Below are 15,110 nucleotides of genomic sequence, written 5' to 3' on the forward strand. Positions count from 1 at the left end.
AGGGGTCACAGTCTAAGGATAAGGGGTAAGCCATTTAGCACAGAAATGAGGAGGAATTTCTTCACCCAGAGAGAGGTGAACCTGTGGAATTCTCTACCACAGAAGGCAGTTGAGGCCAATTCATTAAATATATTCAAGAAGGAGTTGGATATATTTCTTAAGGCTAAAGGGATCAAGGGATATGGGGAGAAGGCAGGGGCAGGGTACTGGATTTGGATGATCAGCCATGATCGCATTGAATGGCGGAGCAGGCTTGAGGGGCCGAATGGCCGACTCCTGCTCCTATCTTCTATGTTTCTATGTTTCACAAGCCGACAAGACGCCCCCCTCCGCCCGCCCTGCCTCCCCACCCACCCGCTCACCGCCGCTTTTACACGAGTTGGTTTGAAAGGCAGGATGCCAGGAATGCCGCCAGAAAGGCAGCTGTGCTGTAAGCCGCTGGCCCGGGACCCCGGCTGTTCGCCCGCGTCGAGCACGTCCCCACGTTGCCGGCCGGGTCCACGCCCACGAGGTCCACGTCTGGGAAGCAGCACGAGGCGCTGTAGTGCGCGAGCGTCACGCTGCGGCCGCCTTCCCGCTTCCCCTCCCGGGCGAGGGTGCCGTTGCCGCGGCGAGCGTAGACTGCCACCTGGCCGGCTCCGCTCTCGACGAACTGGGCGGTCAGCGACCAGTGCTCGAGGCCGCACTGCGCCGGGGCGGCTGGCGGGCAGGCTTTGCTGATGGAGGTGATGGTGCAGGTGGGCGGGCTGAGGTCTTCCACCTGTTGGCAGAGATGTTGGAAAACTTCCATCAGCTCACGGAAAGAAGAGATTGTCCAAACATTCAAAGGGCCTTCTCAGTATCGCAGGTGTTGGTCCCCTTAATTTCTGAAGCTCAAGCCCAAAAGAACATAAGAAATAGGAGCAGGAGTCGGCCATTTGGCCCCTCGAGCCTGCTCTACCATTCAATGAGATCATGGCTGATCTTCTACCTCATCTCCACTTTCCTGCACTATCCCCATTCGAAAATCTATCGATCTCAGCCTTGAATATACCCAACGACTGAGCCTCCACAGCCCTCTGGGGCAGAGAATTCCAAAGATTCACCGCCCTCTGAGTGAAGAAATTCCTCCTCATCTCCTTATCTGAGGAAGGATGTTCTTGCCATAGAGGGAGTGCAGCGAAGATTCGAAAGACTGATACCTGGGATGGCAGGAATGACGTATGAGGAGAGATTGGGTCGATTGGACTTATACTCGCTAGAGTTTAGAAGAATGAGAGGGGATCTCATTGAAACTTATAAAATTCTAACAGGACTAGACAGACTAGATGCAGGAAGGATGTTCCCGATGGTCGGGGAGTCCAGAACCAGGGGTCACAGTCTAAGGATAAGGGGTAGGCCATTCAGGACTGAGATGAGGAGGAATTTCTTCACCCAGAGAGTGGTGAACTTGTGGAATTCTCTACCACAGAAGGCAGTTGAGGCCAATTCATTAAATATATTCAAGAAGGAGTTAGATATATTTCTTGAGGCTAAAGGGATCAAGGGATATGGGGAGAAGGCAGGGACCGGGTACTGAATTTGGATGATCAGCCATGATCGCATTGAATGGCGGAGCAGGCTCGAGGGGCCGAATGGCCTACTCCTGCTCCTATCTTCTATGTTTCTATGTTTCTATCTCAGTCCTCAATGGCCAACCCCTTATCCTGAGACTGTGACCCCTGGTTCTAGACTCTCCAGCCAGGGGGGAAACAGCCTCTCAGCATCTACCCTGTCAATCCCCCTCAGAATCTTATACATTTCAATGAGATCACCTCTCATTCTTCGAAACTCCAGAGAGTATAGTCAGCCAGAACCTACTCAATTTCTCCTCACAGGACAACCCTCTCATCCCAGGAATCAGCCTATTGAACCAGGGGACGGTGTCAGCCTGGATTGCGAAGCTCAAAATGGAATGGGGCCTCCAACCCAAGACCTCCTGACTCCGAGGAGAAAGAGGGAGCTAAGCCCATTCAGCCACGGCCGACACCGGGAGCTGTGGTGCGATGTGGGTGCTGCCCGTGAGTAACAGTTCATCTTTAACAAACGACCGAGCATTGGACTCCGTGTCTAACAAGTCAATCCTTGGCCCGCAGGCACATGACCACTGCCGCTGTCTCTGTTATGACACAATTCACATCCCTCATGCCACAGTACTGCAGGAAGGTATCGATGGTCTGGCCAGGTGGGCAGAACAGTGACAAATGGAATTCAATCCGGAGAAGTGTGAGGTAATGCATTTGGGAAGGGCTAACAAGGCAAGGGAATACACATTAAATGGTAGGACACTGAGTAGTGTAGAGGAACAAAGGGACCTTGGGGTGCAGGTCCACAGATCCCTGAAGGTAGCAGGACAGGTAGATAAGGTGGTTAAGAAGGCATACAGGATACTTGCCTTTATTAGCCGTGGCATAGAATATAAGAGCAGGGGGTTATGCTTCAACTGTATAAAACACTAGTTAGGCCTCAGCTAGAGTACTGCGTGCAGTTCTGGTCACCACATTACAGGGAAGACGTGATCGCACTGGAGAGGGTACAGAGGAGATTTACGAGGATGTTACCAGGACTGGGGAATTTCAGCTATGAGGAAAGATTGGATAGGCTGGGTCTGTTTCCTTTGGAACAGAGGAGGCTGAGGGGAGATTTAATTGAGGTGTATAAAATGATGAGGGGCTTAGATAGAGTGGATAGAAAGGACCGATTTCCCCTAGCAGAGAGGTCAATAACCAGGGGGCAGAGATTGAAAGTAATTGGTGGAAGGATTAGAGGGGAGTTGAGGAGAATTTTTTTCACCCAGAGGGTGGTGGGGGTCTGGAACTCACTGCCTGAAAGGGTGGGAGAGGCAGGAACCCTCATCACATTTAAAATGTTCTTGGATATGCCCTTGAGGTGCCGTAACCTACAGGGCCATGGACCGAGAGCTGGAAAGTGGGATTAGACTGGATAGCTCTTTGTCGGCCGGCATGGACACGATGGGCCGAATGGCCTCCTTCTGTGCTGTAAATTTCTATGATGCTGTGACTCTATCGGTACCTGACTGGCGATTGTCAGCTGAACGATGCTGTAACCGAAGTCAAACTGAGACTCCGCCTCCACGCTCAAGGTTAACAACGTTCCCGGTTCCGTTCCATTCGGAGCTGAGATAACCCAGGAGCCTTCCACAGACTGGTTATTATTGATGTGGAAACTGAAAGAGAAAAGAGAGAAGCTATTGCTCAACCCTTTACAAATCACCGGTTAGACCCCAGCTGGGCTATCGTGTCCAACTCTGGACACCGCAATATAGGAAGGATGTCCAGGCCCGGGAGAGGGTGCGGAGGAGATTGACCACTGCGCTTCTGCTCCGTCAGTGGTCAGCTCACCTTAAAGGCTGGGATTGGGTGAGATTCTGGTCGTCGGTGAGGCGGACCTTGTACAATGACGCTCTTCCGCTGTTTGTGATCGTGAATGAAACGTTGAGCTTGGTCCCGGCCCTGAACATTGACTCAGCGATGACCTGTGACACCAGAGGAAGTGACATTGTTAAGGTGTTACCCTTAGAAACATAGAAACATAGAAGATAGGAGCAGGAGTAGGCCATTCAGCCCCTCGAGCCTGCTCCGCCATTCGATGAGATCATGGCTGATCATCCAAACTCAGCACCCTGTCCCTGCCTTCTCCCCATATCCCTTGATCCCTTTAGCCTTAAGAAATATATCCAACTCTTTCTTGAATATATTAATGAATTGGCCTCAACTGCCTTCTGTGGTAGAGAATTCCACAAGTTCACCACTCTCTGGGTGAAGAAATTCTTCCTCATCTCTGTCCTAAATGGCTTACCCCTTATCCTTAGACTGTGACCCCTGGTTCTGGACTCCCCAGCCATCGGGAACATCCTTCCTGCATCTAGTTTGTCCAGACCTGTCAGAATTTTATAAGTTTCGATGAGATCCCCTCTCATTCTTCTAAACTCCAGCGAGTATAAGCCCAATCGACACAATCTCTCCTCATACGTCATTCCTGCCATCCCAGGGATCAGCCTTGTGAATCTTCACTGAACTCCTTCCATGGCAAGAACATCCTTCCTCAGACAAGGCAACCAAAACTGCACACAGTACTCAAGGTGTGGTCTCACCAAGGCCCTGTACAACTGCAGCAGGACACCCTTGCTCCTGTACTCAAACCCTCTCGCTATGAAGGCCAACATACCATTTGCCTTCTTCACCGCCTGCTGCACCTTCATGCTTACCTTCAGCGACTGGTGCACAAGGACACCCAGGTCTCGTTGCACTTCCCCTTCTCCCAATCTATTGCCATTCAGATAATAATCTGCCTTTCTGTTTTTGACACCAAAGTGGATAACCTCACATTTATCCACGTTATATTGCATCTGCCACGCTTCTGCCCAATCACCCAACCTGTCCAAATCATCCTGGAGTTTCTCGGTATCCTCCTCACAGCACACACGCCCACCCAGCTTTGTGTCGTCTGCAAACTTGGAGATATTACATCTAGTTCCCTTATCTAGATCATTAATGTATATTGTGAATAGCTGGGGTCCAAGGACCAATCCCTGTGGTACCCCACTAGTCACTGCCTGCCACTCGGAAAAAGACCCATTAATTCCTACTCTCTGCTTTCTGTCCGCCAACCAGTTCTCTATCCAAGTCAATACCTTGCCCCCAATCCCATGTGCCTTAACTTTACACGCTAACCTGTTATGCGGGACCTTATCGAAAGCCTTTTGAAAGTCCAAATACACCACATCTACTGGTTCTCCCTTATCTATTTTCCCAGTTACATCCTCAAAAAATTCCAGTAGATTAGTCAAGCACGATTTACCTTTTGTAAATCCATGTTGACTTTGTCCGATCCTGTCACTGTTTTCCAAGTGCTCTGCTATTACATCCTTTATAATGGACTCTAGCATTTTCCCCACTACCGATGTCAGGCTTACCGGTCTGTATATCCCCGCTTTCTCTCTACCACCCTTTTGGAATAGTGGGGTAACATTAGCTACCCTCCAATCCATGGGTACAGTTCCAGATTCCAGCGAATTTTGGAAGATGATCAGCAATGCATCTACTATTTCTAGGGCCACCTCCTTAAGTACCCTAGGATGTAGATTATCAGGCCCTGGGGATTTATCGGCCTTCAATCCCGTCAATTTCACAAACACCATTTCCCTACAAATACTGATTTCTTTCAGTTCCTCCCTCTCATCAGACCCTATGTTCTCCAACATCTCTGGAAGGTTATTTGTGTCCTCCTTTGTGAAGACAGAACCAAAATATGCATTTAATTGGTCTGCCATTTCTTTGTTCCCCATTATAATTTCCCCTGCTTCTGACTGCAAGGGACCTACACTTGATTTCACCAATCTTTTTCTCTTCACATATCTATAAAAGCTCTTACAGTCAGTTTTTATGTTCCCTGAAAGCTTACTCTCATATTCTATTTTCCCTTTCTTAATTAATCCCTTTGTCCTCCTTTGTTGAATCCTAAACTGCTCCCAATCCTCAGGATTATTGCTTTTTCTGGCCAATTTATATGCCCTCTCCTTGGATCTTATGCTATCCCTAATTTCCCTTGTTAGCCACGGTTGAGTCACCCTTTTTATTTTATTCTTATCCCAAACTGGGATGAACAAATTCTGTCGTTCATCCATGCGGTCTTTGAATGTTTGCCATTGCCTATCCACCATCAACCCTTTGAGTGACATTCCCCAATCAATCCGACCCAACTCGCTCCTCAGACCATCGTAGTTTCCTTTATTTAAATTCAGGACCCTAGTCTCTGAGTCAACTACTTCACTCTCCAACCTAATGAAGAATTCTATCATATTATGATCGCTCTGACCCAAGGGGTCTCGTTACAAAAAGATTGCTAATTAATCCTCTCTCATTACATAATACCCAGTCTAAGGTGGCCTGATCTCTGGTTGGTTCCTCGACATATTGTTCCAGAAAACCATCCCGTAAACATTCTAGGAATACCTCCTCCGCAGTATTTTTACTAATTTGGTTGGCCCAATCTATATGTAAATTAAAGTCACCCATGATGAATGCTGTGCCCTTATTGCAAGCTTCTCTAATTTCCCTTTTTATGCCATCCCCAACCTCCATATTACTGTTTGGAGGTCTATAAATCACTCCCACTAACGATTTCTGACCCTTGATATTTCTCAGTTCCACCCATACAGATTCCGCATCATCAGAGATAATATCCTTCCTTTGACCCACAACGCTTAACCCCCCCACTGTGAAGCTCTGCTGGAATCCATTTCTACATTTGATGGGACAGTGTAGAGGGAGCTTTACTCTGTATCTAACCTGTGCTGCACCTGCCCTAGGAGTGTTTGATGGGGCAGTGTAGAGGGAGATTTACTCTGTATCTAACCCGTGCTGTACCTGCCCTGGGAGTGTTTGATGGGACAGTGTAGAGGGAGCTTTACTCTGTATCTAACCCGTGCTGTACCTGCCCTGGGAGTGTTTGACGGGACAGTGTAGAGGGAGCTTTACTCTGCATCTAACCCGTGCTGTACCTGCCCTGGGAGTGTTTGACGGGACAGTGTAGAGGGAGCTTTACTCTGCATCTAACCCGTGCTGTACCTACCCTGGGAGTGATTGATGGGACAGTGTAGAGGGAGCTTTACTCTGTATCTAACCCGTGCTGTACCTGCCCTGTGAGTGCTTGATGGGGACACTGTAGAGGGAGCTTTACTCTGTATCTAACCCCGTGCTGTACCTGCCCTGGGAGTGTTTGATGGGGCAGTGTAGAGGGAGATTTACTCTGTATCTAACCCGTGCTGTACCTGCCCTGGGAGTGTTTGACGGGACAGTGTAGAGGGAGCTTTACTCTGCATCTAACCCGTGCTGTACCTGCCCTGGGAGTGTTTGACGGGACAGTGTAGAGGGAGCTTTACTCTGTATCTAACCCGTGCTGTACCTACCCTGGGAGTGATTGATGGGACAGCGTAGAGGGAGCTTTACTCTGTATCTAACCCGTGCTGTACCTGCCCTGTGAGTGCTTGATGGGGACACTGTAGAGGGAGCTTTCCTCTGTATCTAACCCATGCTGCACCTGCCCTGGGAGTGTTTGACGGGACAGTGTAGAGGGAGCTTTACTCTGTATCTAACCCTGTGTTGTACCTGCCATGGGAGTGTTCGATGGGACAGTGTAGAGGGAGCTTTACTCTGTATCTAACCCGTGCTGTACCTGCCCTGGGAGTGTTTGATGGGACAGTGTAGAGGGAGCTTTACTCTGTATCTAACCCGTGCTTTACCTGCCCCGGGAGTGTTTGATGGGCAGTGTAGAGGGAGCTTTACTCTGCATCTAACCCATGCTGTACCTGCCCTGGGAGTGTTTGATGGGACAGTGTAGAGGGAGCTTTACTCTGTATCTAACCCCGTGCTGTAACTGCCCTGGGAGTGTTTGATTGGACAGTGTAGAGGGAGCTTTATTTAGTATCTAACCCCGTGCTGTACCTGCCCTGAGAGTGTTTGATGGGGCAGTGTAGAGGGAGCTTTACTCTGTATCTAACACGTGCTGTACCTGCCCTGAGAGTGTTTGATGGGACAGTGTAGAGGGAGCTTTACTCTGTATCTAACCGCGTGCTGTACCTGCCCTGGGAGTGTTTGATGGGACAGTGTAGAGGGAGCTTTACTTTGTATCTAACCCGTGCTGTACCTGCCCTGGGAGTGTTTGATGTGACAGTGAAGAGGGAGCTTTACTCTGTATCTAACCCCGTGCTGTACCTGCCCTGGGAGTGTTTGATGGGACAGTGTAGAAGGAGCTTTACTCTGTATCTAACCCGTGCTGTACCTGCCCTGGGAGTGTTTGATGGGACAGTGCAGAGGGAGCTTTACTCTGTATCTAACCCATGCTGTACCTGCCCTGGGAGTGTTTGATGGGACAGTGTAGAGGGAGCTTTACTCTGTATCTAACCCCGTGCTGTAACTGCCCTGGGAGTGTTTGATTGGACAGTGTAGAGGGAGCTTTATTTAGTATCTAACCCCGTGCTGTACCTGCCCTGAGAGTGTTTGATGGGGCAGTGTAGAGGGAGCTTTACTCTGTATTTAACACGTGCTGTACCTGCCCTGAGAGTGTTTGATGGGACAGTGTAGAGGGAGCTTTACTCTGTATCTAACCGCGTGCTGTACCTGCCCTGGGAGTGTTTGATGGGACAGTGTAGAGGGAGCTTTACTCTGTATCTAACCCGTGCTTTACCTGCCCTGGGAGTGTTTGATGGGACAGTGAAGAGGGAGCTTTACTCTGTATCTAACCCCGTGCTGTACCTGCCCTGGGAGTGTTTGATGGGACAGTGTAGAGGGAGCTTTACTCTGTATCTAACCCGTGCTGTACCTGCCCTGGGAGTGTTTGATGGGACAGTGCAGAGGGAGCTTTACTGTGTATCTAACCCCGTGCTGTACCTGCCCCGGGAGTGTTTGATGGGACAGTGTAGAGGGAGCCTCACTCTGTATCTAACACGTGCTGTACCTGCCCTGGGAGTGTTTGATGGGACAGTGTGGAGGGAGCTTTACTCTGTATCTAACCGCGTGCTGTACCTGCCCTGGGAATGTTTGATGGGACAGTGTAGAGGGAGCTGTACTCTGTATCTAACCCGTGTTGTACCTGCCCTGGGAGTGTTTGATGGGACAGTGTAGAGGAGCTTTACTCTGTATCTAACCGCGTGCTGTACCTGCCCTGGGAGTGTTTGATGGGACAGTGAAGAGGGAGCTTTACTCTGTATCTAACCACGTGCTGTACCTGCCCTGGGAGTGTTTGATGGGATAGTGTAGTGGGAGCTTTACTCTGTATCTAACCCGTGCGGCACCTGCCCTGGGAGTTGATTCCTCAATATCCTAGTGAAAGACATGAAAAAACTTTTCCAGCAAGTCTAACAACTTTATTTTGCCTGCCATGTGATTTTGCTGCTCCGAGCCTCTCCGATCTCCTTGGTTCCGCCTCGCTGGAGCGGGGAAAGATCCTCGGATTTTTACGGGAATGAGATGGCGTGATGCAGTCTTTACCTGAACTTTGGTGTTGGTGACAGAGTTGAGTGTTGGCGACTGCCGACGGAACGGGAGTTTGCCCTCCTCCTGCCCGGTCAACCTGACGTAAAACCCTCGAACCGGGAGCGACCGAAACTCCGCCAGAAACGTGTCGGGAGAGGCGGTGGCTTTCAGAGCCTCCGTCTGCAGGACTTCCCCCCGCGGATCCAGCAAGGCCAACTCTTGGACCAGGAATGAGGGGTAGATGGGCAGCCCAGTGACCGTGATTGCCAGCACACCCGGCTTACCTGGGGAAAAGGACGGGCAGAGACAAAGGCCATTGATGAGCAATTAACAAACGAGTCCTGATGTATGAAAACTACTAGGCACTTGGCCTAAGTATTAAACAAGGCTTTAACCAACTGTTTCATAACATGGAGGTCTAGTTGTGTCCTTCACTAGTTCCTGTTAAAGAATGTCCTGAGCAAGCTGGGCCCATGCCCGATATTTATACTCTCACTGGACAGCGCCACCAGCAGGCCGTCCGTCATTATTTCATAAGTTTTCCACATGGATGTCAAGATTCATAGAAACATAGAAGCTAGGAGCAGGAGTAGGCCATTCGGCCCCTCGAGCCTGTTCCGCCATTCAATGAGATCATGGCTGATCATCCAAAATCAGTATCCTGTCCCTGCCTTCTCCTCATATCATAGAAACATAGAAGATAGGAGCATGTCAAGTCCTTTTTTATATATTACTGAGTATTCTGTGGTGAGTGTCTCACCTCCTGACTCCCCAAAGTCTTTCCACCATCTACAAGGCACAAGTCAGGAGTGTGATGGAATACTCTCCACTTGCCTGGATAAATGCAGCTCCAACAACACTCAAGAAGCTCGACACCATCCAGGACAAAGCAGCCCCGCTTGATCGGCACCCCATCCACCACCTTAAACATTCACTCCCTCCGCCACCGGCGCACCGTGGCTGCAGTGTGTACCATCTACAAGATGCACTGCAGCAACTCACCAAGGCTTCTTCGGCAGCACCTCCCAAACCCGCGACCTCTTCCACCTAGAAGGACAAGGGCAGCAGGCACATAGGAACACCACCACCTCCAAGTTCCCCTCCAAGTCACACACACCATCCTGACTTGGAATTATATCGGCCGTTCCTTCATCGTCTCTGGGTCAAAATCCTGGAACTCCCTCCCTAACAGCACTGTGGGAGTACCTTCACCACACGGACTGCAGCGGTTCAAGAAGGTGGCTCACCACCACCTTCTAGAGGGCAATTAGGGGATGAGCAATAAAGGCTGGCCTTGCCAGCAACGCCCACATCCCATAATTAGGGGATTGGCAATAAATGCTGGCCTTGCCAGTATCCTGAGAATCACTGAAAGAGAAAAGGTATTAAGCTGATACGGAAGGCTACGCGTGTTGGAGCACAGGGCTGTGCTTGCCACCTCTCATGCTGCTGATCCGAGCTTTGTGATATGGTGGAAGGCCCGAATAACGCCTAGGTGTCTCCTCATACGTGGAGATCAAATCAGGCGGACTTTCTGAACCAGCGCTCTGTCAGAGAGAAGGCGGAAGCGAGCTGCTCCGAATGACGAATGTTGGTGATGTCCGTTACCTGCCATGGGTCGTCCGGACAGCGGAGCGAAACCGGGGTGGGGGCCTGGGAACGACTCGATGAAATCGTACATGAAATCCACGACACTCTGCCCTGTGGATCGACACAAACCAGAGGCTGGGAATCAAACACTGCCGCATAGTTACAATCACATCACAGTCCGTGTTCCACTAACGTTTCGCTCCCTGTTACAGAGAGTGGGGGAGACGGAGAGAGAGTGGGGGAGACGGAGAGAGAGTGGGGGAGATGGAGAGAGAGTGGAGGAGATGGAGAGAGGGTGGGGGAGATGGAGAGAGAGTGGGGAGACGGAGAGAGAGTGGGGGAAACGGGGTGATTGGGGGAGACGGAGAGAGTGGGGGAGATGGAGAGAGAGTGGGGGAGATGGAGAGAGAATGGGGGAGATGGAGAGAGAGTGGGGGAAACGGGGTGATTTGGGGAGACGGAGAGAGTGGGGGAGATGGAGAGAGAGTGGGGGAGATGGAGAGAGAGTGGGGAGACGGAGAGAGAGTGGGGGAAACGGGGTGATTGGGGGAGACGGAGAGAGTGGGGGAGATGGAGAGAGAGTGGGGGAGATGGAGAGAGAGTGGGGGAGATGGAGAGAGAGTGGGGGAAATGGGGTGATTGGGGGAGACGGAGAGAGTGGGGGAGATGGAGAGAGAGTGGGGGAGACGGAGAGAGAATGGGGGAGACGGAGAGAGAGTGGGGGAGATGGAGAGAGAGTGGGGGAGATGGAGAGAGAGTGGGGGAAATGGGGTGATTGGGGGAGACGGAGAGAGTGGGGGAGATGGAGAGAGAGTGGGGGAGACGGAGAGAGAATGGGGGAGACGGAGAGAGAGTGGGGGAGATGGAGAGAGAGTGGGGGAGACGGAGAGAGAGTGGGGGAGACGGAGAGAGAGTGGGGGAGACGGAGAGAGTGTGGGGGAGATGGAGAGAGTGTGGGGAGACGGAGAGTGGGGGAGACGGAGAGAGAGTGGGGGAGATGGGGTGATTGGGGGAGACGGAGAGAGTGGGGGAGACGGAGAGAGAGTGGGGGAGATGGAGAGAGTGGGGAGACGGAGAGACAGGGAGACATGGAGACGGTGAGAGCGGGGGAGACGGAGTGATGGAGAGATGAGGAGGCGGAGAGACGGGGAGAGCAGGAGAGGCATCAGGCGATCTGACCATGAAGCCACCACCAGATGTTCTGAAAGGCTCGGGGCGAAAGCGAAACTGGACTGGGTGAACAAGTTAAAGCAAAGCCGGCGATCGAACTAACTGAGGCACCTGTCACTTTCACACTGTACCGGGTCCCGGAGGAGACAATGAGATCCCATTCCCCGATATCAGTTGGCGAATGGAGACAAATAATGAACAGATCACCGATACGTTCCACACTCCCCAAATCCCCGGAGTTAACTGCACTTGACTGCTGCGCACCTGTAACAAGGAGAGAGTGAGAGAGAGTTAGCGGAAATCACCCCAGCTTCATCACTGTATCAACTGTTTATTCAGCTGGGCAAGGATCGCTCACTGTGCAATTATACGGAGCCCCTGTTTATTCAGCAGGGCAAGGATCGCTCACTGTGCAATTATACGGAGCCCCTGTTTATTCAGCAGGGCAAGGATCGCTCACTGTGCAATTATACGGAGCCCCTGTTTATTCAGCAGGGCCAGGATCACTCACTGTGTGATTATACGGAGCCCCTGTTTATTCAGCAGGGCAAGGATCGCTCACCAATGATTTGCATTTATACAGTGCCTTTAACATAGTAAAACATCCAAGGTGTTTCACAGAGCAATTATCGGACAATATTTGACACCGAGCCACGTGAGATATTGGGACAGGTGACCAAAAGCTTGGTCGAAGAGATAGGTTTTAAGGAGCGTCTTAAAGGAGGAAAGAGAGGCGGAGAGGTTTAGGGAGGGAATTCCAGAGCTCGGGGCCCACGTGACTGAAGGCACGGCCGCCAATGGTGGAGCAATGGAAATCGGGGGGGATGCGCAAGAGGCCAGAATTGGAGGAGCGCAGAGATCTGGGAGGGTTGTAGGGCTGGAGGAGGTTACAGAGATAGGAGGGTTGTAGGGGCTGGAGGAGGTTACAGAGATAGGGAGGGTTGTAGGGTCTGGAGGAGGTTACAGAGATAGGGAGGGTTGTAGGGGGCTCGAGAAGGTTACAGAGATAGGGAGGGTTGTAGGGGCTGGAGGAGGTTACAGAGATAGGGAGGGGTTGTAGGGGGCTCGAGAAGGTTACAGAGATAGGGAGGGTTGTAGGGGCTGGAGAGGGTTTACAGAGATAGGAGGGTTGTAGGGGCTGGAGGAGGTTACAGAGATAGGAGGGTTGTAGGGCTGGAGGAGGTTACAGAGGTAGGGAGGGTTGTAGGGGCTGGAGGAGGTTACAGAGATAGGGAGGGTTGTAGGAGCTGGAGGAGGTTACAGAGATAGGGAGGGTTGTGGGGCTGGAGGAGGTTACAGAGATAGGGAGGGTTGTAGGGGCTGGAGGAGGTTACAGAGATAGGGAGGGTTGTAGGGGGCTGGAGGAGGTTACAGAGATAGGGAGGGTGGTAGGGGCTGGAGGAGGTTACAGAGATAGGAGGGTTGTAGGGCTGGAGGAGGTACAGAGATAGGGAGGGTTGTAGGGGCTGGAGGAGGTTACAGAGATAGGGAGGGTTGTAGAGGGGCTGGAGGAGCTTACAAAGATAGGGAGGGTTGTAGGGGGCTGGATGAGGTTACAGCGATAGGGAGGGTTGTAGGGGCTGGATGAGGTTTCAGAGATAGGGAGGGTTGTAGGGGCTGGAGGAGGTTACAGAGATAGGGAGGGTTGTAGGGGCTGGAGGAGGTTACGGAGATAGGGGAGGGTTGTAGGGGCTGGAGGAGGTTACAGAGATAGAGATGTGGGTGAGGAGTCCATGGAGGGATTTGAAAACAATGATGGGAATTTTGAAATCGAGGCGTTGCTGGACCGAGAGCCAATGTAGGTCAGCGAGCGACAGGGGGGGTGATGGGCGAACGGGACTTGGTGCGAGTGGGACACAGGACAGCAGAGTTTCGGAGAAGGTCACCTAGCGGCATGACGGGCAGCGGACACCCCGTACAGATCTAGAGAAGATCTCGTTACCTCTCGGGTTGGAGATTTTGAACTTTGCTGGGTTTCCAGAAATGTAGATCGTGATGTTGTGAAGCGCGTGGTCCACGGGAAAGGGGAAACTGTTCTCCAAGTAAGCTGGGTTGCTATCTCTCTGCAACACGATGACCTGCAAGAACACAAGGTGAGCCGTATAATTGTACAGTGAGCAAACCTTGCCCTGCTGAATAAACACAGGGGCTCCGTATAATCGCACAGTGAGTGATCTTTGCCCTGCTGAATAAACAGGGGCTCCGTATAATCGCACAGTGAGTGATCCTTGCCCTGCTGAATAAACAGGGGCTCTTTATAACTGTACAGTGAGCAATCCTTGCCCTGCTGAATAAACAGGGGCTCCGTATAATTGCACAGTGAGCGATCCTTGCCCTGCTGAATAAACAGGGGCTCCGTATAATCGCACAGTGAGTGATCCTTGCCCTGCTGAATAAACAGGGGCTCTGTATAATTGTACAGTGAGCGATCCTTGCCCTGCTGAATAAACAGGGGCTCTTTATAACTGTACAGTGAGTGATCCTTGCCCTGCTGAATAAACAGGGGCTCTTTATAACTGTACAGTGAGTGATCCTTGCCCTGCTGAATAAACAGGGGCTCTTTATAACTGTAAAGTGAGTGATCCTTGCCCTGCTGAATAAACAGGGGCTCTGTATAATTGTACAGTTGAGCGATCCTTGCCCTGCTGAATAACAGGGGCTCTTTATAACTGTACAGTGAGTGATCCTTGCCCTGCTGAATAAACAGGGGCTCTTTATAACTACAGTGAGTGATCCTTGCCTGCTGAATAAACAGGGGCTCTGTATAATCTCTCTCTCTCTCTCTGCACCCTCCCTGAAGGCGCTGGCTCCTCAGATGACAAGAGGGCTCCCCCCCTCACCCCACCCACCCCGCCAACTCCACCAGCGGGTTAGCGGCTATTCAACTGTGGGTGGCCTCATCGCCTAGTGTGACCCTCAGCCGCCAGCCCCCATGCACACGGGCTTGCTCGCGCAGGCATGGGCAGACGTGTGCACTGTTCAGCGGGCACATCAATCAGGGCAGCTGGTGTTGTTAGGGTGCTGAGGCGAACTCTCAGACTCCCAGGGGTCTGAGGGTCTTGTACGGCCTCGATACAGCCTGGAGCCTACTGTCCACTGAGGGGGATTGACAGGGTCGATGCTGAGAGGCTGTTTCCCCCCTGGCTGGAGAGTCTAGAACCAGGGGTCACAGTCTCAGGATAAGGGCTCGGCCATTTAGGACTGAGATGCGGAGAAATGTCTTCACTCAGAGGGCGGTGAATCTTTGGAATTCTCTGCCCCAGAGGGCTGTGGAGGCTCAGTCGTTGAGTATATTCAAGGCTGAGATCGATAGATTTTTGGACTCGAGGGGAATCG

The 15,110-nt window shown here is 51.4% G+C and overlaps 1 protein-coding gene across 1 annotated transcript; it reads right to left on the reverse strand.

Moving 5' to 3' along the window:
• Positions 1-368: 368 nt before the first annotated feature.
• Positions 369-14,675, reverse strand: LOC147110111 (von Willebrand factor A domain-containing protein 7-like). The gene is made up of 8 exons (XM_086002467.1): positions 14,661-14,675; positions 13,717-13,852; positions 11,886-12,038; positions 10,623-10,715; positions 9,030-9,298; positions 3,381-3,514; positions 3,052-3,205; positions 369-760 (listed from the first exon to the last, which is right to left on the reverse strand). The coding sequence occupies exons 1-8, from the start codon at positions 14,673-14,675 to the stop codon at positions 371-373; spliced, it is 1,344 nt and encodes a 447-aa protein (XP_085858593.1). The 3' UTR covers positions 369-370.
• Positions 14,676-15,110: the final 435 nt, after the last annotated feature.

Source organism: Somniosus microcephalus, chromosome 12, assembly GCF_052327205.1.
Source record: "Somniosus microcephalus isolate GS21.2 chromosome 12, FLI_Smic_1.0, whole genome shotgun sequence".
In the NCBI taxonomy this organism is placed as follows: Eukaryota; Metazoa; Chordata; class Chondrichthyes; order Squaliformes; family Somniosidae; genus Somniosus; species Somniosus microcephalus.

What these genes read in the sequence shown, in the direction of transcription:
- LOC147110111 (XM_086002467.1), bottom strand. An exon ending in GTACAGTGTGAAAGTGACAG is followed by an intron (nt 10,716 to 11,885) that starts GTGCCTCAGTTA and finishes GTCGATCCACAG; the next exon opens with GGCAGAGTGTCGTGGATTTC. An exon ending in AGCTGACAATCGCCAGTCAG is followed by an intron (nt 761 to 3,051) that starts GTACCGATAGAG and finishes CTCTGCCAACAG; the next exon opens with GTGGAAGACCTCAGCCCGCC.